We start from the raw sequence: 22981 nt of genomic DNA, 5'->3' as shown, positions 1-22981 counted from the left end.
CCATTCTTAGTACTATAATACCGAATAAAAAACCGTCAAAATTCAGGTTAGCCCTGTAATAATGTTCAGAAGCTGGAGGGATCGAAAGAGCCGAAGGATCATATAGTTCCCCATTTCTTCTCCTAACAAACAAGGAACTCGTTTCATTAAAAACAACCTGATAACCAGAATTCGATGCATTAGCATCAGAAGCATGGTCCGTCAATTAATTTTTTTCTAAATTATATAACTGTTTCTGTTTTTTATTAAAAAAACACTCTGCGACAATAACCACGATAAGCACGACCGTCCGCGAGATGTCAATCGAAATGCAACAGCAGCTCCACAACGGAGGACCATGATCAGAAGTTGAGCCAGTGTAATAACTATCGTCAAAATCTGTATCTGAAATCACACTTTTCGTACTGAACACGATGTTTCCATTGTCAAGCATCCTGGCGTAGAATCTTCCCTGGGAAAAGCTTGTCTCCGTTTTTCTTGAACTAAACATGCCGTTAATATCAATTGTTTGAGTGGGCACTATGGTATCTATCGGGTTCTTCAAGCTTTCCCACGACCGGGTGGAATCACTGCCGAAAATAACAAGATTTTCTGTATCATTCAAGAACCCGTATGGAATATAAAATGGAAAAACACTCATTAATTTCTAATAGAGGTGAATTTATAACTAAATAACACTGTGAGACGGTCTCACGAATCTTTATCTGTGAGACGAGTCAATCCTATCGATATTCACAATAAAAAGTAATGCTTTTAGTATAAAAAATAATATTTTTTCATGGATGACCAAAATAAGATATCTGTCTCATAAAATACGACCCATGAAACCGTCGAAATTTGGCCACAATATTAAATTAAAAAAAATAAAATAAAATATGATTAACTAAAATTGGAGTATCTCACTATCTACATAATATTATATTGTTGCTAAATACTCAACAAATGGACTACAGCATCTTACCTCGTACATGATGGGCCTCCTCCCTCCTAATTGTTATCTGGCCTTTCAAGACCCGTTCCATCTTTTCATGATAAAATGAAATAATAATAATAATTGGATGATAGAATATGATCCCACTTAAAAAAGTGTTAGGAATATGAATATTTGATGTTGATTGATTTTGAAGTATACAACATGGCAAGGACGGTAACTTTTCTCACTTTACAAAAGTTAAAAGGACACTAAAAATATCCCCAATGAATCCTCCAACTTTTTTTCTTTTTTTTTAAAAAAAACATATTATTATTTATTTAATATTATTATATGTTACACTAAAATATTTTAATAATCACGATATTATATGATTTATCTATAATTAAAAAAAATTATAATATGTATTATTTAGAAGGCACGGGGGTTAGTGGTCCCGAGCCTTTTATTTTTACTATGATATGAATAAAACTCCCCGTTTAGTAATCAGCAGTTCACATTCTCCTCTGCCTCGTCTGTAAAAAATATCGATCTGGTCAAGTTTTCGAAAACTTGCTGAGAGTACATTGGCCATCGGATTTTGTCTGATTTGAAAATGCCGTCTGTTTTTGGAGGTCCCCTGACCACCTTCGAGGATGCCGAGAAGGAGAGCGAGTATGGATACGTTCGCAAGGTCTTCCACCTGCTAAGATTTGGCTTTCTCAACTTGTTTTTGCCCTTTTTTTTATTCGTACTCATCTGGTGTTTATGTTTATGTCTTTGAGTCCTCAAGTTGGCATAATTTGCTTGATTTGGTAAATCCGCATCTGCCGCGTGATACTTTGTCTGTTTAATCCCATCGATTCGTTAGATTTTTCTTGTTTCTTTATTATGGCGTTGAGTGTTTGGAAGTTGGTTAAAGGTGCAAGTGCTTAATGTTTGTTTGGCAGTCGAAAGTTTCTGGCATTAGTGGTTCCCGTTGAACCAATCGAGAACTGGTACTAGACACGGTGATTGGTTTTTGTTTACCAACTTATCAGGAATGTCACCCTCTTTATACGTCTGGGCAGATCTTTTTCAAATTGTTCTGTCAGATTTTCTGGCCTGGATCCAGTACTTCATTGTCAATTTGTGATTTTTCTACCTTTGAATGTTGGTTATATTGGAAAAATTATTACTCTTGTCATTGTAAAACATCGGGTGAATTTGACCACCTTTGAATGTTGGTTTTTGTTTAATTTTTTTCATAACATCTTTGATTTCAACATTTTTTTTGGGATGCATTTCCCTCTCATGGAATTACCAGCACGAATTTTCTTACACTTGTAACAGTCTAAGATGCAAAAGGTGTTTGATGTCAAAGGGCAATCTCCATTTCTACTAGCATTACATATTGTTTCTTTATTGCAGGTTTCTGGACCAGTGGTTGTTGCTGATGGAATGGCAGGAGCTGCCATGTATGAACTTGTCCGTGTTGGACATGACAATCTTATCGGCGAAATTATTCGGTTGGAAGGAGATTCTGCTACTATTCAAGGTTGGAGTTTTTTGAATCCTTCAAACTATATTTTCTTTTAATGTCCACGATCTAATTCAATGCCAAGTCTTTTTTGACTAGATCTTAGCAATGCCATGATCTTGCCTTTTTGTCATTGTCCAAGATATTCAATAAATACCTTTCAAATCAAACAAACGAAAGAGAAAACCCTTGTCTTCTTCCTCTTTTCTATTTACAATATTCAAATATAATATGATACCGGGATGATGATTATGGGAGTCATTTTGTTCTTTGCTGAAGTTTACGAGGAAACGGCTGGGCTAATGGTGAATGATCCTGTTCTTCGAACACACAAGGTTATTGTCTTCCATCTTTAATTCCTGAAGTGTGGAACTTTTGTTGGTTTTTCTATCTGCTTAATATTCACAATACCTACTCTACCAACTTTTTACAGCCTTTATCTGTGGAATTGGGTCCCGGAATTTTGGGAAATATCTTTGATGGTATTCAGGTCTGTAATTTCTACTTACACGAAAAGAATGAAACTTTATCACTTTTGTTGTACAATAGTCGTATAGTAGTTCTGCCTGGTTCTCTGTAGCGCCCTTACCCGAGCCACTACTAAACAGACTAATAAACATACAACATTAAAGCTTAATAACAACAATTAAACAGCGAAAACCAAATACTTAATCATCTTACAACCCAAACCAAAACAAAACAATAACAGCAGTCTTAAACATTATTACAACCATAACGAAAACATAATTCTGAGCGAGAAAACGATAAACCACAGAAAACCTCCACTGGATCACCACTGAAACCCAACTGCTCTAGCCACTGCCCTGGTCGTCCGAACCGTCCAACCTAAGACCTGCCCCGTGGAATGGGGTGCCCAAGATGAAAACAAAGACGTGAGCGACAATCGCCCAATACGAGAATGTACGAGTATACAAACTGATATGATGCATGCAAAATGCAATATGCTCGGGTATCAAGGATCAAGTCAAGAATCTCATGCTCAGTCTAGAGGCGCCTGAGTGTGTAGTCTCTGATCTGCTCTAGGCATGTTTTGGCTCCCACACTCATCATCAAGACGTAGGACCTGCAATGTCCAGGTCATCAGAGCCCGCGGGTCCCGTCGGGCACTGTAGCTCTCGATGCCCCATCGTCCACAGTACATAATAGGGCTGAGCGGCCCCAACAAACGAGGTATATCTCAAAAGATATCAGGCTCAACATGATGTGTCATGCATAATATGCCAAAGCAGTAAAACATGTATCATGCAACAGATAAATATGCAGCATATAAGTGTGTATACTACGCTTGGATATCTCAGTCAGTACATCACGTACCTCACTAAAACAATCTGACAGAAAGCTCTGAACCTAGACAATACCAACATAATGAAATCACTATCAAACCAGATCAAACATGCTACAAGTTCTCGCTAATGATCCTTAAATCACTATTTAAGGCTTTAGGATTATACCTGCGTCCGTCGTCAGCCCGCTGATGATGTCTCAATCTCAGATCACCGACCCCTCCTCGAGTCGACACTAGCTCCGAAACTTCCCGACACCAAAGTGCCCTAGAACTGGCTAGAAAACCTAAGATAACTAGAACTCTCTCTGAAGAATGCAGTGTAGGAAACAAAAGAATCGGCTTCCATTTATAGGCTGCATCCGGACTATTTCAGAAATCCGAATCAATCTTATCTGCCACGTGTCAGAATCTCATTGGTCTAGTTGGATTTCTCGAGATAATGAAATCTGAAGTAGATCGAGTTATCCATTTAAAATTCAGTGGATACCAACAGCTTAATCCCGATTTATCAATTCCTTAATAATACTTAATTAACAACTCATTAATTATCTCTTAATTAATACATCATTCAAAACAAGGACTCCGGTCATACATCCTCCCCTCCTTACAAAGATTTCGTCCTCGAAATCAAAGCTGAAGTACAATACAACTGAATAAAATACAACTCAAAACAAATGTGGATACTCTGAGCGCATACGACTCTCTAACTCCCAAGTCGCTTCTGCAGTACCTCGGCATTGCCATTGCACTAGAACAAGTGGAATGGTCTTGTTTCTGAGCTTTTTCTCTTTCCTACCCAGGATTAAAAGCGGCTGCTCGGCATAAGTCAAGTCTTCTTCAAGTTGAACATCTGTCGGACTAAGAACGTGCGATTCATCTGCTACATACCTTCGTAGCAACGATACATGAAAGACATTATGAATGCTGGATAGATACGGCGGTAAAGCCAATCGATACGCCAAATTTCCAACACATTCCAAAATCTCAAAAGGTCCGATTAATCTTGGGGCTAATTTTCCCTTGAGTCCAAATCTCATCACCCTGCGGAATGGTGAAACTTTAAGGAAAACTTTTTCCCCTGATTGAAACTATAGAGGTCTACGCTTGGTATTCGCGTAACTCGATTGACGATCTTGTGCAGTTTTAATTCTCTTCTTAATCAATTCCACTACGTCAATCGCTTGTTGCACTAATTCAGGTCCTTGCACTGTCGTTCTCCTACTTCGTCCCAAAACAAAGGAGTACGACAACGTCTACCATACAAAGCTTCGAACGGAGCCATACCAATGCTGCTGTGGTAGCTATTGTTATATGCAAACTCCACAAGCGGCAGATGATCATGCCATGCTGGTCCAAAATCCAAAGCACAATCACGCAACATGTCCTCAAGTGTCTGAATAGTCCTCTCAGACTGACCATCGGTCTCTGGATGATAGGCAGTACTCAGACTCAATGTCGTTCCCAACGCTTTTGAAAACTTCCCCAGAACCTTGAGGTAAAGCGTGGATCTCTGTCACTGACTATACTTGTTGGCACACCATGATATTTAAGAATCTTTTGGATGTATAGTCTTGCCATGCGATCGAAACTATATTCCCGACTATACTGAATGAAATGTGCTGACTTAGTCAGTCGGTCCACAACTACCCAAATTGCATCACAATTCTTAGAAGACAACGGCAAGTGGGTGACAAAATCCATCGTTACATGCTCCCACTTCCACTCAGGGATAGGAAGATTCTGAAGTAATCCTCCTGGTCGTCGATGTTCAGCTTTCACTTGCTGACAAACCAAACACTTGGCTACAAACTGATAAACACTTTTCTTCATATCTTTCCACCAAAACTTGGTCTTCAAATCCTTATACATTTTCATGCTTCCAGGGTGGATACTCAACTTACTCCTATGAGCTTGAGATAAAATCTCGTCCCTCAATTTCGAATCTTCTGGAACTACGATTCTTCCTGACAGACACAAGGTTCCATCTGTTTGGAACGCAAAGCCAGATGTGTTGTCTCCGTTAGCTAACCTTGCTAACTTTTTATCTTTCAGATCAGAAAACTGAGCTTCTCTGATTTTGGCATACAGCATCGGTTCAGATAAAATGCTCGTTACTCGAATGTGTTCCATTCCTTTCTTATGCCGGAAGTGAAATCCCAGAGAACAACAATCTTGGATTACACTTGATATGAAACTTGTCTGAAGTGCAGATAATCTCACCTTGCGACTAAGAGCATCAGCTGTAAGATTCGCTGATCCTGGATGATACTTGATTTCGCAATCATAATCCTTTAACAAATCCATCCATCTTCTTTGGCGCATATTCAACTCTGCTTGAGTGAAGATATACTTCAAACTCTTGTGATCTGTAAAGATATCAAATCTCTCTCCGTAGAGATAATGTCGCCAGATCTTCAAATCAAACACAATCGCTGCCAATTCCAGATCATGAACTGGATAATTCTCTTCATGCTTCTTCAACTGTCTGGATGCATATGTAATCACATGACCATTCTGGGTTAAAACACACCCAAGTCCTTGAAGTGATGCATCGGTGCATACAATGTACCTTCCTGATCCAGATGACAGAGCTAAAACTGGTGCAGTTGTCAAACGTTGACGCACTTCATTAAAACTATTTTCACAATCAGGTGTCCATTCGAACTGCACATTCTTACACGTCAGTTGAGTCAATGGTTTGGCAATCTGAGAAAATCCTGAAATGAATCTCCGGTAATAACCTGCCAAACCTAGAAAACTTCTTATCTCTTGAGCTGATTCCGGTCGTGCCCAACTCAACACTGCTTCGATCTTGCTAGGATCCACTGATATCCCATCTTTGGATATAACATGTCCCAAGAAGACAACTCTGTCGAGCCAAAACTCGCACTTGTTCAACTTAGCATACAGTTGGTGATTCCTTAAGGTTAGCAACACCATCCTTAAATGTTGTGCATGCTCTTCAAGGCTACGAGAGTATACCAGTATGTCATCAATAAAGACAATGACAAACTTGTCAAGATACTCCTGGAATAGTCGGTTCATCAAATCCATAAATACTGCTGGAGCATTCGTCAAACCAAACGGCATCACTAGAAACTCGTAATGCCCATACCTTGTTCGAAATGCAGTCTTAGGGATATCACGTTGATGAACTCGAAGTTGATGATATCCAGACCGTAAATCGATCTTCGAATACACTGAAGTCCCTTGCAGTTGATCAAACAAATCATCAATCCGTGGTAACGGATATTTATTCTTGACTGTTACTCGGTTCAACTGCCGATAATCTATGCAAAGTCGCATAGACCCATTCTTCTTTTTAACGGACAACACTGGTGCTCCCCAATGAGACACACTGGGTCTAATGTACCCCTTGTCAAGAAGATCTTGTAACTGTTGTTTCAACTCTTTCATCTCTGTTGGTGCCAATCTATAAGGCGCTCTGGAGATAGGTGCGGTTCCTGGTCCCAACTCTATCTCCGCTTCCACTTCCCTCTCTGTGGAGGAAATCCAGGAATTTCATCGGGGAAAACATCGGGAAATTCATCGACAACTGGAATGTCCTTCACTGTCGATTGCATCCTTCGCTACATCAACAGCATAAATGAGGTATCCTTCTCCTCCTTTCGCTAAAGCCCGCTGTGCCTTTACAGCAGACACTACTGGCATTGGAGGTCGAGCTCCCTCACCGAAGAAGAACCAATTCTCGTCTCCTTCTGGACGAAACTGAACGAGACGTTGATAACAATCTACCGTCGCTCTATACTTAGTCAATAGGTCGATTCCCATAATACAATCGAAATCTTCCATAGCCAATATCATCAAATTGGCAGACAAGTATTTTCCCTCAAACTCTAGCAAACAGTCTACTACAAGTCGCTTAGCTAAAACCTCTATTCCCATCGGCGTAGACACCGACAACAAAACATCTAATGACACGTAGGGTAGTTTATGCTTCTTAACAAACATTGATGCTATGAATGAATGCGATGCCCCAGTGTCAATCAATACATATGCAGGAATACCACATAAAAGAAAATTACATGCAATGACTCTCTCGTTATGCTCCTCAGCTTGTTCTTGGTTCAAGGCAAACACTTGCCCCTGAACTCGTGGGCGTTGCTGAGATCCTTGCGATATTCCTCCACGACGAGAACCTTGAGCAGGAAAACCCTTCTGTTGCACAGTGGCCTCAGACTGTTTTCCACTATAAGACCCTGTCATAGAACCTCCGCCTCCACTCCGATTCTCCAAATTAGGGCAATCCCTCTTCATGTGACCAAAACCACCACAATTGAAACATGCACCTGTTGCTCTTCGACAATTCTCCGTCGGGTGATTACCTCCGCAGTGGCAACATTGCATCTTTTTCCTACCAAAGCTGTGCACTCCTCCAGAACCGGAAGAAGAAAAAGATGCAGACTTCTTGAAAGACTGACCCCTTGGTCCCAATGAACTAGAACTTTTGCTAGCTTGCATAGCCTTCCTCCTAGCAATACTGATCTCGGTTTGACGACAACGATTCACTAATCCTTCGTACGAAGTAGGATCATCATAGACAGAAACCCGATCAAAAATCTCCTGGTTCAAACCATTCAAAAAGTGAGAATATTTTGCTGCAGAATTCTCACTGATGTGAGGAGCATACGACAACAGATCCGTAAAACGCTTCTGATAATCCTCAATGTTCGAATCTCCTTGCTTAATGGTCAACAGTTCCATCTCCTTCGCCTGACGAAGAGCTGGCGGAAAATGATGATTGATGAAGGCCTGACGGAAATGTTCCCAACGAATCTGCCCATGCTGCTGAACTAGAATATCAGAAACATGTTTCCACCATTTCCGAGCTTTTCCTTGAATCATGAAATCGGCTACCTCCGTCTTCTCATCCTCGTCATAGTGCAGCACTCGAAAACACTGCTCCATGATATCGACCCAAGCTTCAGCAACATCAGCATTCTCATCTCCGGTCAACGGAAGAGGTCCAATCTTCATGAAATCCATAATGTTGACACGGTTCCTACGTCTCCTTTCATCATCATCTCGGTGACGCCTTCCGTCACAATCTCTACGACGATGTTCTCGGCCAGCCTCATCGTAACGGTCATGTCCCACACTTTCGTGACTGCTTCCATCTCCTGACATCTGAAAGGAAACGAAAATCAACCTCTAAATCCTCAAAACAGAATTACTAATGTCCCAAAAATCTTTGTATGCTCTGATACCACCAAATATAGCGCCCTTACCTGAGCCACTACTAAACATACTAATAAACATACAACATTAAAGCTTAATAACAACAATTAAACAGTGAAAACCAAATACTTAATCATCTTACAACCCAAACCAAAACAAAACAATAACAGCAGTCTTAAACATTATTACAACCATAACGAAAACATAATTCTGAACGAGAAAACGATAAACCATAGAAAACCTCCACTGGATCACCACTGAAACCCAACTGCTCTAGCCACTGCCCTGGTCGTCCGAACCATCCAACCTAAGACCTGCCCCGTGGAATGGGGTGCCCAAGATGAAAACAAGGACGTGAGCGACAATCGCCCAATACGAGAATGTACGAGTATACAAACTGATATGATGCATGCAAAATGCAATATGCTCGGATATCAAGGATCAAGTCAAGAATCTCATGCTCAGTCTAGAGGCGCCTGATTGTGTAGTCTCTGATCTGCCCTAGGCATGTTTTGGCTCCCACACTCATCATCAAGACGTGGACCTGCAATGTTCAGGTCATCAGAGCCCGCGGGTCCCGTCGGGCACTGTAGCTCTCGATGCCCCATCGTCCACATTACATAATAGGGCTGAGCGGCCCCAACAAACGAGGTATATCTCAAAAGATATCAGGCTCAACATGATGTGTCATGCATAATATGCCAAAGCAGTAAAACATGTATCATGCAACAGATAAATATGCAGTATATAAGTGTGTATACTACGCTTGGATATCTCAGTCAGTACATCACGTACCTCACTAAAACAATCTGACAGAAAGCTCTGAACCTAGACAATACCAACATAATGAAATCACTATCAAACCAGATCAAACATGCTACAAGTTCTCCCTAATGATCCTTAAATCACTATTTAAGGCTTTAGGATTATACCTGCGTCCGTTGTCAGCCCGCTGATGATGTCTCGATCTCAGATCACCGACCCCTCCTCGAGTCGACACTAGCTCCGAAACTTCCCGACACCAAAATGCCCTAGAACTGGCTAGAAAACCTAAGATAACTAGAACTCTCTCTGAAGAATGCGGTGTAGGAAACAAAAGAATCGGCTTCCATTTATAGGCTGCATCCGGACTATTTCAGAAATCCGAATCAATCTTATCTGTCACGTGTCAGAATCTCATTGGTCTAGTTGGATTTCTCGAGATAATGAAATCTGAAGTAGATCGGGTTATCCATTTAAAATTCAGTGGATACCAACAGCTTAATCCCGATTTATCAATTCCTTAATAATACTTAATTAACAACTCATTAATTATCTCTTAATTAATACTTCATTCAAAACAAAGATTCGGGTCATTACATTCTCTCTTTTCTTTTTGGTAAAATACTCGATGCAGAGGCCTCTAAAAACAATTGCCATAAAATCTGGTGATGTTTATATTCCTCGTGGTGTATCTGTCCCTGCCCTCGACAAAGATATCCTTTGGGAATTTCAGCCAAGGAAAATAGGTACTGATTGTTTATTTCGTTTTATTGTTAATTTAATATCGTTGATTCAAAGTAGATTTTTTTGCTCAATGGTATCATCGATAATTAATTTAGTGAAATTTCAATGGCAGGAGAGGGAGATCTTTTGACAGGGGGCGACCTATATGCTGTAAGTTTGACAGGAATATACTATGTACAAAGTGAATATTTGACCAATGAAATGCTATTATTCAGTTTGTTTACACTTAGTATTTTGTTGCACTAATCTCTATGCAGACCGTATTTGAGAACAGTTTGATGCAACATCATGTTGCACTTCCTCCTGATGCCATGGGAAAGATATCCTACATTGCCCCGGCTGGTCAATACTCATTGAAGGTATGGCATAGAAAATAGAGAAATTGATACATATCGTTCCCGTTATATTTTTGTGGTGTAGACCAACTTTATATTCACTGGATTCTCTCTCCTATGCAGGACACTGTCCTTGAGCTCGAGTTTCAAGGCGTCAAAAAGAAATTTACCATGCTTCAGGTCATCTTTCAAATGCTGTCATTTTTAATTTGCGTGACTGCTTCATCTGTACTGGGATGAGTGAAGAATTCCGTTAAATATGCGTCCTTATCTGCAGACTTGGCCTGTGCGTACACCAAGGCCTGTAGCTTCAAAACTTGCTGCTGATACTCCTCTCTTAACTGGACAGGTGACTATTCATAATGAATTATTTTTCCCAAGTTCCCAGCACATCATCCATTTTCATGTATTGTTACTCTGTAAAGGTTACACAAACTGATGCCTTTGTTCTATTCAGCGTGTTCTTGATGCTTTATTCCCCTCTGTACTTGGCGGTACCTGTGCCATTCCTGGCGCATTTGGTTGTGGAAAAACAGTTATTAGTCAGGCTCTTTCCAAGGTGAAGTACATTAACTTTAGTCATCTATTTCATATTTTGGAAATTTTCTGTGCATAATTGCACCTGTTTATGGAACCTATTTTAATCATGTCTGGTTCTTGTGATATAAATGCAGTACTCTAACTCCGACACTGTAGTTTATGTTGGCTGTGGGGAAAGAGGAAATGAAATGGCAGAGGTATGTAGCTCGCTCTCTCATTCACTATATCATCATGGCATTTTCAAAGTCTAAACGAGATATCAAATACAGGTGCTAATGGATTTTCCTCAATTGACAATGACACTACCTGATGGCCGAGAGGAATCTGTCATGAAACGTACTACACTGGTAGCCAACACCTCAAATATGCCTGTGGCTGCTCGTGAGGCTTCAATTTATACAGGTAACTGAACTACTATTCGGTTTCTATGCTTAATATTTATGTTTCTTGAATAATGATGTTCAAAGTATGTATCACGTTCATGCAGAAGTGAGTGAGATCCTCTTTATGAGGTAAAAATGCCAGACACATTCGTTCAAAATTTAGTCTATTTTACTGAAACAAAACCTTGTTTCATCTAGTTAAGCCACCACATTTCTTTTAAATTTTCTGTCTTGCCATACAAGCGAGCACTCTACCCTCAATATACCTGTTGTCAGTTGGAGTTTTTCTCCTTTTACTGCTTGGTATATGATACCCCCATAAGGATCCGGGTCGTCTTTAACCCGGTTTATTAAATGGGAAGCCCAGATCATAGCCAGCTTCCCGGGCATTCCATTTCTTCCCGGGCCATCATCATAGCCCGGGCTCTCATGCAAGCTCCCGGGAACTTTCTACTCGGGCTACCTCGAGAAGCGCACCGCACTCGAGTGTATCGGTATGGGCAGTCTTATCTGTCAGAACTACATGGGTTTGGCGTGTCAGAGAAGCTATCAGAGGTAGGGTGGCTTGACAGGAAGTCAACATCAAAGGCTATGAGTGGTAGGTGTACACGCAAGTCGAAGTAATCATGATATTTTCTCCTATAAATAGCAGGTATGTTTCTCACATATATGGGCACATATATCGCCATTTTCTCTCATCTTCAACCTGCTGACTTAAGCATCGGAGTGGCCACGCCGAACACCCCTCCGACGCCCATTCACGAGTTCCTTTTATTGTGTGCAGGTCACGATCGAAGTCATCTACTTTGCTCATTTTCCTAAACAACACTATAAATTATTGATTTGATCCGGTGGAGCATCCGACCCGGCTCACCCATTTAACCCGGATCGCATCATTGGCGCCGTCTTTGGGAACTTGAGCTCAAGACGTAGATATGGTTTCCATTCAAAAATAAGTCTGACCAGCTCGGCACTCAGATTTCATCTAGGGATTTTCATATAGGCTCGAAGCTCAGCAGCTATTCCGGATTGGCGTGGAAAAGTATTTGCTATGCGCTCAGTAGCATACAGCTATATTAGACACCTAATTTAGCTCAAACTAGAGAAGTTTCACACTACCGAAAATAAATTCCGATTCAGTATTTCCAGGTTAGTGATTTGGTTTTTAATAAAACTAATATAGCAGGAGAAACAGAAAAGTTAAAGGTCCGGGAGACATGAGGCCCCGGCACATTCTTGAGAACCCGGGCATACCATGCCAGAACCTGGACAGACATGCCAGAGCACCCGGGCATACCATGCCAGAACCCTGGCAGACAGGCCAGACCACCCCGACATTCTTATTTAGAGACCGAGAGGCATGAGGCCCCGGTACCTTTATCTTAAGCCCAGGGCACTACACCCTGGCTCGGGGCTCCGCACCTCGATCAACAAAAAGCCCAGGGCACTACACCCTAGCTCGGGGCTCCGCACCTCGACCATTCTCAAGTCCCGGGACATGCTCCCCGGCCCAAGGCTCCGCACCTTGGTTATTCATAAGCCCAGGGCACTACACCCTGGCTCGGGGCTTCGCACCTCGACCATTCTCAAGTCCCGGGACATGCTCCCCGGCCCAAGGCTCCGCACCTTGGTTATTCATAAGCCCAGGGCACTACACCCTGGCTCGGGGCTCCGCACCTCGACCATTCTCAAGTCCCGGGACATGCTCCCCGGCCCAAGGCTCCGCACCTTGGTTATTCATAAGCCCAGGGCACTACACCCTGGCTCGGGGCTCCGCACCTCGACCATTCTCAAGTCCCGGGACATGCTCCCCGGCCCAAGGCTCCGCACATTGGTTATTCATAAGCCCAAGGCACTACACCTTGGCTCGGGGCTCCGCACCTCGACCATTCTCAAGTCCCGGGACATGCTCCCCGGCCCAAGGCTCCGCATCTTGGTTATTCAAAAGCCCAGGGCACTACACCCTGGCTCGGGGCTCCGCACCTCGATCAACAAAAAGCCCAGGGCACTACACCCTTGCTCGGGGCTCCGCACCTCGACCATTCTCAAGTCCCGGGACATGCTCCCCGGCCCAAGGCTCCGCACCTTGGTTATTCATAAGCCCAGGGCACTACACCCTGGCTCGGGGCTCCGCACCTCGACCATTCTCAAGTCTCGGGACATGCTCCCCGGCCCAAGGCTCCGCACCTTGGTTATTCAAAAGCCCAGGGCACTACACCCTGGCTCGGAGCACCACACCTCGACCAATCTAAATCCCGATTTATCAGGATATGACTGCAAAAATGTTAGGGAAAATGAAGATTTCATTAAAAAAAAGAAGGCCCGAAGGCCGAGGAATTACAAGTAAGAGCAGGAAAAAGAAGAGAAACGCAAGTACAAATCCTATTCTATGTCCGGGTGCGCGGACCCTGGCTGATCTTCTTCGTCCTCGTAGTCTTCTTTCTCCTCCTACCCGGCCTTTGGAAGTGATGCAATGGCTAGCCTAAAGTCTGGGAAGTTAGACTTATCCTTAGGCAAGAGCCCGGCCTCTTCAAATTGTTTGCGACATTTGTTGAAACCAGTCTTGAAAAGAGGATAAGCCCGATCCTCAACTGCTGCCTTGAATTCTGGGGAGGTGAGGAAGGAGGTCTGAAGTTGCTCCCTCTTTCGCTCAGCCTCAGCCAGAGCCTCCTCCGCGGCATCCGCCCGGGACGTCTGCTCAGTCATACCGTCTGCCAGGGATTTATTCTTGCCTTCAAGAAACGAGACGTGTTCTTGAAGGGATTTCTCCCGGACAAGACTTTCTTGTAAATCATCTCGGGCTACATCCAGGGAGGCGTGAAGGGCGGCCTTTTCTTCTTCATGGAGCCCTTTCAGCCGGGCAATCTCTCCCTGGAGGCGATCGTGGATCTCTCTGGAAGCCCGGACTTGGGGAGCCTGCCGAGTACCTATGGCAGCTACCTCCTCGAAGGCTGATATCAGCATTTGCATGCCCTGTTTTGTAAGAAAGAGGTTAGAAACAACCAAAAAAAAAAAAAAAAAAAAAGAGGAAAGAAGGGTAAGGAAACTTACTGATAGAAGCCTGTTTGAGCCCTCGAGGAACCGAGGACCCGGGGTGGAGCTCTTCAGAAAAGCCTCCTCGGCAGGGATCAACATCTGCCTAATAAGGTTCACCCCGAGTGCCGTAGCCCCTGCTGTGAAGATGCTGGCCCGGGTAGGCTGCTCGGATAGGGAGGGCTCTTGGAGTGGCTCCTGAAGGGCCTGTTGGAGGGAAGGGGTGTTGGATTGGCTTGCCCGGGAAGAACCTTGGTCTCCTGCCTGATCATCTTCAACCAGAATCAACTCTGGGCTTGTGATAGCCTTTCGTTTCCTCTGCCAAAGGGGGATATGATCTTCTTCATCCTCCGGGGAGCAAGGCACCTCCCGTTCTGGCTCAGTATTTGCCCGGGCTAATTCCTTCTCCTGGGCCGATGCCTCCTCTGGTACTTGTTTCCTCTTTTCAGCAGCAGCCTTCCGTGCTGCCAGTTTCTTCTCCTTGGCTAGCCGCTCAGCCTCCCACTTTTTTGCGAAAGCTTCTTGCATCTTGTCTGCATTTATGAAAAAAACAAAGGGTATCACCTAAGAAACATAAATAAAGAATAGGAAAGACAAGAAAAGGAAAAGAGAGTTACCGGGCTGAGAGCCCGAGCTAGCCGCCTCATCAATCGCCCGATCTATGGGGTCTTCAGCCCGGGCACTCAACCCATAGGCAACCAGATTCTCCTGGGAAATAAGGATAGAGGAGGAGTATCTTTTGCCCTCTACCAAGTCTTGGCTCCGGGTATAAAAATCCTCAAATTTGTAGGCCCGGGGAAGGGTGGGTTGTTGAGGAAGGGAAGTAAGAAACTCTGTTAAACAGGAGAGAGGACCCGGGAGTCGAATATAAAAGAATCTTCCTTTCCACCCCTTCTGGGAAGAAGGGATGTCATCAAGGAACCGGGCATTTAGCCGGGCAGTGAGGGAGAAGGCATTATCTCCCAATCTACAAACAAAAAAATAGTGGAGAATAAGGGGAGTGATAAGGAGATTATTCATTTTGAAAAGAATATAGGCCGAGGCCATAATGCGGAAGGAATTCGGATGGAATTGGTTAATGGGCACGTCAAAGAATTCAGCAACCTCGATATAAAACGCAGGGAGGGGAAAACGAAGACCACTTCTGACTTGGTCCCGAAAGAAAGTGGTGTACCCGAGAGGAGGATTATTGGCTCTATCGGAAGGATCGGGAATCAGAATGGAAAAAGCAGAAGGGATAGACCCCAGAACTCGGAGCTCCTCGTCCGCCCCTGAGCGCAAAGTGCTGCTCATTGAGGAGAACCAAGGAACTCCCGGGGCCTCAATAGAAGGATGGTCAGAAGCACGGGCTTTGCCCTTACCCTTGTCCTTTTTCAGGACCCGTGAAGTGCCCGAAGAAGAAGGTTTAGTTTGGTGGGCTGCAGGCTTTTTAGAAGTTTGAGCAAAACGATGGCGAGGAGGAGAAGGGGGGGAATCGGAGCGCATCGCGATGGACTCATACCCAGATGAGCCTCGCGCATTGGCTCCTGAGGTGGAAGAAGTAGAATTAGACATGGATTATAGAAAAGTAACTTACGAGTTTTTGAAGGGACTAGTTGCAGTGGTACCAGGTCGCCGGAGATAGAGGAATTTACACGCCGGAAAGCTGAGAGGAGAATTTGCAAGAGCTTCGCCGCAAATTTGAATTTGAAATTAATTTTTGAAAATGAGGAGGGCTAATATATATGGGCGAGGGGAGATCTCTGTCGTTAATCTAGATACACGTGGACGATCAAGATGTCCCTCGTAAATTGTACCGGGCATATGAAAGGACGTGCACGAATGTCAATATGTCAGACTTATCGGATCCTCGGAATATGAAACGATTTTCGGCGTCATAAATGCTAAAGCATGGGTAATAATGACACTCTTTGGACTACCCGATAATACTAAAGACACTATATTCAAAGCCCGGGAGATATGAGGCCCCGACACCATTTATTAAGCCCATGAAAAATAAGGTCCCGGCGCCTCATTCAAAACCCGGGTTGTATCAGACCCCGGTACCCCATTTCATCTATGGGACATTTGAAGCCTCCGATGCTCTTAAACACTCTAAATATGTTTCAACAAAAGTACAAAGTATAACTGATCGGGACAGCGAGTCAAGCTCTAGCCCGACTATTTTAGGGATGGGTGGTGATACCCCCATAAGGATCTGGGTCGTCTTTAACCCGGTTTATTAAATGGGAAGCCCAGATCATAGCCAGCTTCCCGGGCATTCCATTTCTTCCCGGGCCATCATCATAGCCCGGGCTCTCATGCAAGCTCCCGGGAACTTTCTACTCGGGCTACCTCGAGAAGCGCACCGCACTCGAGTGTATCGGTATGGGCAGTCTTATCTGTCAGAACTACAGGGGTTTGGCGTGTCAGAGAAGCTATCAGAGGTAGGGTGGCTTGACAGGAAGTCAACATCAAAGGCTATGAGTGGTAGGTGTACACGCAAGTCGAAGTAATCATGATATTTTCTCCTATAAATAGCAGGTATGTTTCTCACATATATGGGCACATATATCGCCATTTTCTCTCATCTTCAACCTGCTGACTTAAGCATCGGAGTGGCCACGCCGGACACCCCTCCGGCGCCCATTCACGAGTTCCTTTTATTGTGTGCAGGTCACGATCGAAGTCATCTACTTTGCTCATTTTCCTAAACAACACTATAAATTATTGATTTGATCCGGTGGAGCATCCGACCCGGCTCACCCATTTAACCCGGATCGCATCAGTATACATGCTAGTCGATAATTTATAAAATTGATTTTATCAAATCTGTGATGCATCAAGTATCAATTTATAACTAGCTCAAAAACATGGTCTTTTCCTCCGGTTCTTCCTCCTGTTACCTAAGAGCTGTGGGATCTTGGGGTGGGTAGGTGGGTGGATAAATATGTCTTATGGTGACACTGAGGTTCGCTTCCTATTTTATTTAGTGTATTTGATTATGCTTTCATATGGCTTGTAATGAATGTAAGCTATACTTAACTATGATTTTCAATCATCTTACTTCTTAAGCCCTACTGGTTGGAGTTACTTTTTTTATGAAACATACTTAGAAATGTGTCTCCTCCAAAAAATGTGTTGTTTACCCTATTAAATGGATCAAGTTTATCTCTCTGTCTCTGAAATCCTCTTTAACCATTACACAATTGTTTTATGGCATAACTCCTAGTAATCTTGACTTATGGATGTTCAGGAATCACAATAGCTGAATATTTTAGAGATATGGGTTACAATGTCAGTATGATGGCAGATTCAACATCTCGTTGGGCAGAGGCATTGCGTGAAATTTCTGGTCGATTGGTATGTATCCTTTAATTTCTCCACCATAATAATTGGCTTATTTGATCATTATGATGGGGTGTCGTATGACCATCAAACTTAAATTCATATTCCCTAAATAAAATGAGTGTAACAGCGATCAGAGTTGAATCTACAGGAAATTGAAATTTATTTATTTCGAGTACAAACAAATAAAGGGTGTATTTTTTTTTATATTTCTACCGATGAAAATAAATAAAATATTACAACTAATTTAGCACGCAAGGAGAAATATTAAATTTAAAGAAGTAATAAATAACTAAGATGAATAATTAACGAAGTTTCAAATTTGATATTACCAAGCTCTGATTCTAGGGGTCCAATATTCAATTGTATCGCTGGTTGTCGGCTGAAAAATTATTTATTCATGCAGTTCCATGTAATTAACCTTAGAATTACTGGGATAGCCACTAAAATTCTTATATTTGCCTAATCTATTTGACCAAAACCAACATCCAGTCAAAACTCGTCAGTAACATATTAATTAAAGATTGATTTCGCTTTATGAAACCGTTAATCCTGAAAATCTAACAATTGAGATAGTTGCAATTGATAAATACAGTTTCGTTTATTTAATTAGATTAAATATGTTGTGATATAATGACACACTTAATCTATCGCTACTCACGTACCAATAAAAAAGACAATTACGAACCAATGAAGTCATGGATAACAGTAGAAAATCATACATCAAATTAATTGTCAGATCAATCAACTATACAACGCTCATAAAAATAAATCATAAATCAAGTATTACTCGAAACAAAACAAAAATATCAACTTAAACGCATGACCTCGCAGTGATAAAAAATACATAGAATGATGGAGAAACTTGCGGAAATTGAAATTTAGCAAAAAACCCTTGAATCAGAAATGAACCATGAGCCAAGCATGGCTTGGTTTACAATCTCCATAAAAAATAAATAAAAAGATGAAAAACGAGGATTCTCGAGAATAGAGAAAAATTACCCCGCCTCTCCTTTGAAGAACACATTCAAAATTCCTCTCTAGAATCTCTAAAAATCTATCTAGAATGATGTTTTTAAGATAGTAGGAAAAAGTGTTGGCCTAATGCATGACATTTGCTGTGTCTAGTTAACAGAGACTGGAGGCATTAACCTCTATTTTCTCATTTCATGTTTAAACGCACTTTTCCTTGGTTCTAGATGTCATACCCTTAACATTATTATTCCCTGAATATTGTGCTTATTATGTTATTGTACACACTTTATAATTTTTACTTTGTTAAGAAGCACCACTTCTCTCTTTTTACAGGCAGAAATGCCTGCAGACAGTGGATATCCTGCTTATTTAGCGGCACGTCTGGCATCCTTCTATGAGCGTGCTGGTAAAGTTAAATGCCTAGGTGGACCTGAAAGAACTGGAAGTGTGACAATTGTTGGAGCTGTCTCTCCTCCAGGAGGAGATTTCTCAGATCCTGTTACATCTGCAACTCTCAGTATTGTTCAGGTACTATCCAGATACTGAACAATCTGAAATATATTCTGCCATACGTTCTATACAGCAATATATTGCCATGTTTCAGGTTTTCTGGGGTCTTGACAAAAAATTGGCTCAGAGGAAGCATTTCCCTTCTGTAAATTGGCTTATATCTTATTCAAAATACTCTGGGGTATGTTTTACTGCTTCCTATCGTATTTATAGCCTTTTGAGTTTCAAATAATATGTGGATTTTTTAGGCTCCGCTGTATATGATTGATCCTTCAAAAAAAAAATTTAACCCACTGAAATTCTAAACGATTTCAAGGCACTGGAGTCTTTTTATGAGAAGTTCGATCCGGATTTCATAGACATCAGGACAAAAGCTCGTGAAGTGCTGCAAAGAGAGGATGATTTGAATGAGATTGTGCAGGTTCGTACGTATTTGGGTTTTGAATTTGCTTTTCTGGTATATGGTGGGGGGCAAAATATTGAGCTTCGGATGAGACACTGAGAGGACCCAACTGTCTGTCGTTTACACTTCTGGTGGGCAGAATGGCATCACTGTATCTACTCATTATGCCATGGCTTCTATCTCTTTTTGAACTATTTTGGGACTGTACAAAACAGAAATATTAGCACATGAAATCGACTAATCCACACATTCTTTTTTCAATGTTTGGTGGTTAATGCCACCACCAGAAATTTGAAGTTTCAATTAGAATGCAGATTTTTAGAGCTATGAAATGGTCCGTTCAATTGTTCTCACATATCTTGAATTTGAGTTTGGCCACTAGTTATTGCATTTGACTTATACTCGACAATTTGTCTGATGCAAATTCCAATTAGTATCTATAACAATGCAAGCTGTAGAAATATGAATTGCGAGAAGAAAATGGAAGGCTTTAAAATCATATTTGAGCTTTAGGTTGTTCTTTTCAAATCTGGTTGTTTCGCTTCTTGCAGCTTGTTGGAAAAGACGCTTTGGCCGAAACAGATAAAATTACCCTGGAAACTGCAAAGCTTTTGAGGGAGGACTATCTCGCACAGAATGCATTTACTCCGTTAGTGGTTGCTTACCTGTTTTGACTTGGTATTCCCCCTTTCAGAGATTTTTACATGTTTGATTGGTGACAGGTATGATAAATTCTGCCCATTCTACAAATCTGTTTGGATGATGCGCAACATTATTCATTTCTATAATTTAGCTAATCAGGTAAAGTAGTTAATGGTATGCATTTTAATTATTCTCGTTTTGATTTTCCATGAAAGAGTTGGGAGTGAAAGTAATATAACTCATCAGATATATCTTAAGAAAACCTTCTTTATTCTGTTGCCCTGAAAAAAATCCCCTAATTAGTGTCACAACTACTATGTTATGGAGAATTGTTCGAGATAAATTAGTTGAAAACCTTTTGTTTTTGGCATACAGGCAGTGGAGCGAGGAGCTGGCATGGATGGACAGAAGATAACTTACACCCTCATCAAGCATCGCCTAGGAGATTTGTTTTATCGTCTAGTGTAAGCGAAAAAACCGGTTATTTTGTTTCAGCTTGTTTGGTTTGTGCATCTCAGTTCAGTTTGTTTATGTTTAAAATTTGTTCACTTTGTACAGTTTGGAGGTAAGTTCGGTTTGATTTGTGACCAAAATAACCAATTGTGCATCATCAGCAAAGAACAAAACTTTGTGATGTGTATCAAAATTTAGAGGGCGAAAAATGCGATATACATTTTATGGAACTTGTGTATTTATGGTAATTTGACTTCACTTCAATAATGCAGGTCTCAAAAATTTGAGGATCCTGCAGAAGGCGAAGAAACCCTGGTCGCAAAATTTAAGAAGCTGTGTGATGATTTGACTGCTGGTTTCCGCAATCTTGATGATGAAACCAGGTGAAATCTTTCGGTATTTATCGAGGAAATTCATATACAGTGGAAAACAATTGGTCTGAGGACAAAAGGGTTTCTTTCACTGGTTCAATATGGTTCTCGTAGCAGCTTGTATTTTGTGAGTGCCCCATGTTTTTTGGTGAGTAATAAGAGGGCATCATTCAAGAGATACTTTGTATTATGTTTATTGCGGCTTGAATAAGCTGTAGATGTGCCATTATTTATCCATATAAATATTTGATTCAAACGTGGAAATGTTATTATTGAAAGTGATGGTTTCCTAATGAATTCAATGGTGGATGGAGGCATCAACATCAAAACTGGCCTCATGATCCCACATAAAATTTATATGGGGTCCGTACATGTTAAACTTCCATTAGTTTGTATTTGTATTACCATGTTTCCCCATCGTGACATAGATTTAACCGGTTTGAGAAATGTCAAAAATGGTCACGGATTCGAAGGTTCGATGTCACAACTCAGCAACATGCTGACATTTCTCAACCGAAGAGGTGTAACACTAATGTTAATATCGAACAATAATATGCAAACTTATTGGTGGGTCGTCTTATGTTTCGTATCACAGTTACCACCTACAAGGCCAGAGAACTGGAAAGAAATGTAGCTTAGCATACAGTGAGAAAATATTTCAATATTATTTTTTTACTTGAAAAATACTCTGGAATATAGCAAATTTCAAAACTTAAAAATACCAATAAATTTCAAAAACTCAGTGTCCACAATCAAAACAATAAATTAATTTTATTGTGTAATGTTATTAATGTTACATGTTATTGATTTTAACTAAAATTGTAGGTCACAACAATAAACTTCGGATTGCAAAAATATTGGGTCAAAAGGTTTTCAGGTTGCAATTGAAGCTGTTATCGCACGATTGACTGGTGCTTGAGCAACAATTTGTGTCAGAACCGTTGTTCTATATTAACTTTCCAAACGGATTTATTTGTTCAGTGATTTTGAATCTTGTCTACCAGTCTACCAGTCAACTCATGCATGCTTCTTAGTAGATTCTTTAATCTCAAATGTTTGAAGCTGACTGGTAGACAAACACATGCACAGACCGTTTGGTTATAAATTATGAGAATACCTTAAAAAAATGCATGAGGTGAAAAAAAATGGCTTCTCCGATTTCAACTCCCCCGACACCTGAAGAAGAAGAAGATGATGGCAATCTACCAGTCAGTGTAGGACCTGATCATTACAGATACTCATTCCCCTTCGACCACCACTCTCTGCTAACAGAAAACGTCTTCGCTCAATCATGGTCCGCATTCTCCTTGGATTCTAATCACTCTTTCCATCACGAAAACTCCTCTTGTCTGCAGCAATTGTAAGCATCCATTTATCCATTCTTTTCTACTTAATATGCTTCCTAACATGTTTGCATCGCTCACTATAAACTATTCTAAACAATTTTTTAAAAAAAGAAAATTGATTTTACTTGCCTGAATAATCGATCTGCTTTCATTTTGAGAAATGCAGGTTACAATGGTTGGTGTTAAAATGCAGCTGCTGTTGAGGTAAATTGTAATCTTACTT

The 22981-nt window shown here is 41.5% G+C and overlaps 1 protein-coding gene and 1 long non-coding RNA gene across 2 annotated transcripts; both read left to right on the top strand.

Moving 5' to 3' along the window:
• The first annotated feature begins 1393 nt into the window (after positions 1 to 1393).
• On the top strand, positions 1394 to 21474 carry LOC142542517 (V-type proton ATPase catalytic subunit A). Its single transcript, XM_075649177.1, has 20 exons — positions 1394 to 1604; positions 2321 to 2447; positions 2709 to 2764; positions 2863 to 2919; positions 10331 to 10442; positions 10553 to 10590; positions 10698 to 10799; positions 10899 to 10955; positions 11053 to 11124; positions 11233 to 11334; positions 11450 to 11512; positions 11585 to 11717; positions 17967 to 18073; positions 19367 to 19561; positions 19638 to 19724; positions 19860 to 19964; positions 20498 to 20595; positions 20669 to 20747; positions 20964 to 21052; positions 21314 to 21474. The coding sequence occupies exons 1-20, from the start codon at positions 1527 to 1529 to the stop codon at positions 21426 to 21428; spliced, it is 1872 nt and encodes a 623-aa protein (XP_075505292.1). The 5' UTR covers positions 1394 to 1526; the 3' UTR covers positions 21429 to 21474.
• Positions 21475 to 22171: 697 nt separating this feature from the next.
• On the top strand, positions 22172 to 22962 carry LOC142542516 (uncharacterized). Its single transcript, XR_012819533.1, has 2 exons — positions 22172 to 22772; positions 22925 to 22962. It is a non-coding gene; the product is annotated as an uncharacterized LOC142542516 (long non-coding RNA).
• Positions 22963 to 22981: the final 19 nt, after the last annotated feature.

Source organism: Primulina tabacum, chromosome 4 (assembly GCF_025594145.1).
Source record: "Primulina tabacum isolate GXHZ01 chromosome 4, ASM2559414v2, whole genome shotgun sequence".
NCBI classification, from domain to species: Eukaryota; Viridiplantae; Streptophyta; class Magnoliopsida; order Lamiales; family Gesneriaceae; genus Primulina; species Primulina tabacum.
This window is presented reverse-complemented; position numbering and strand designations above follow the sequence as displayed.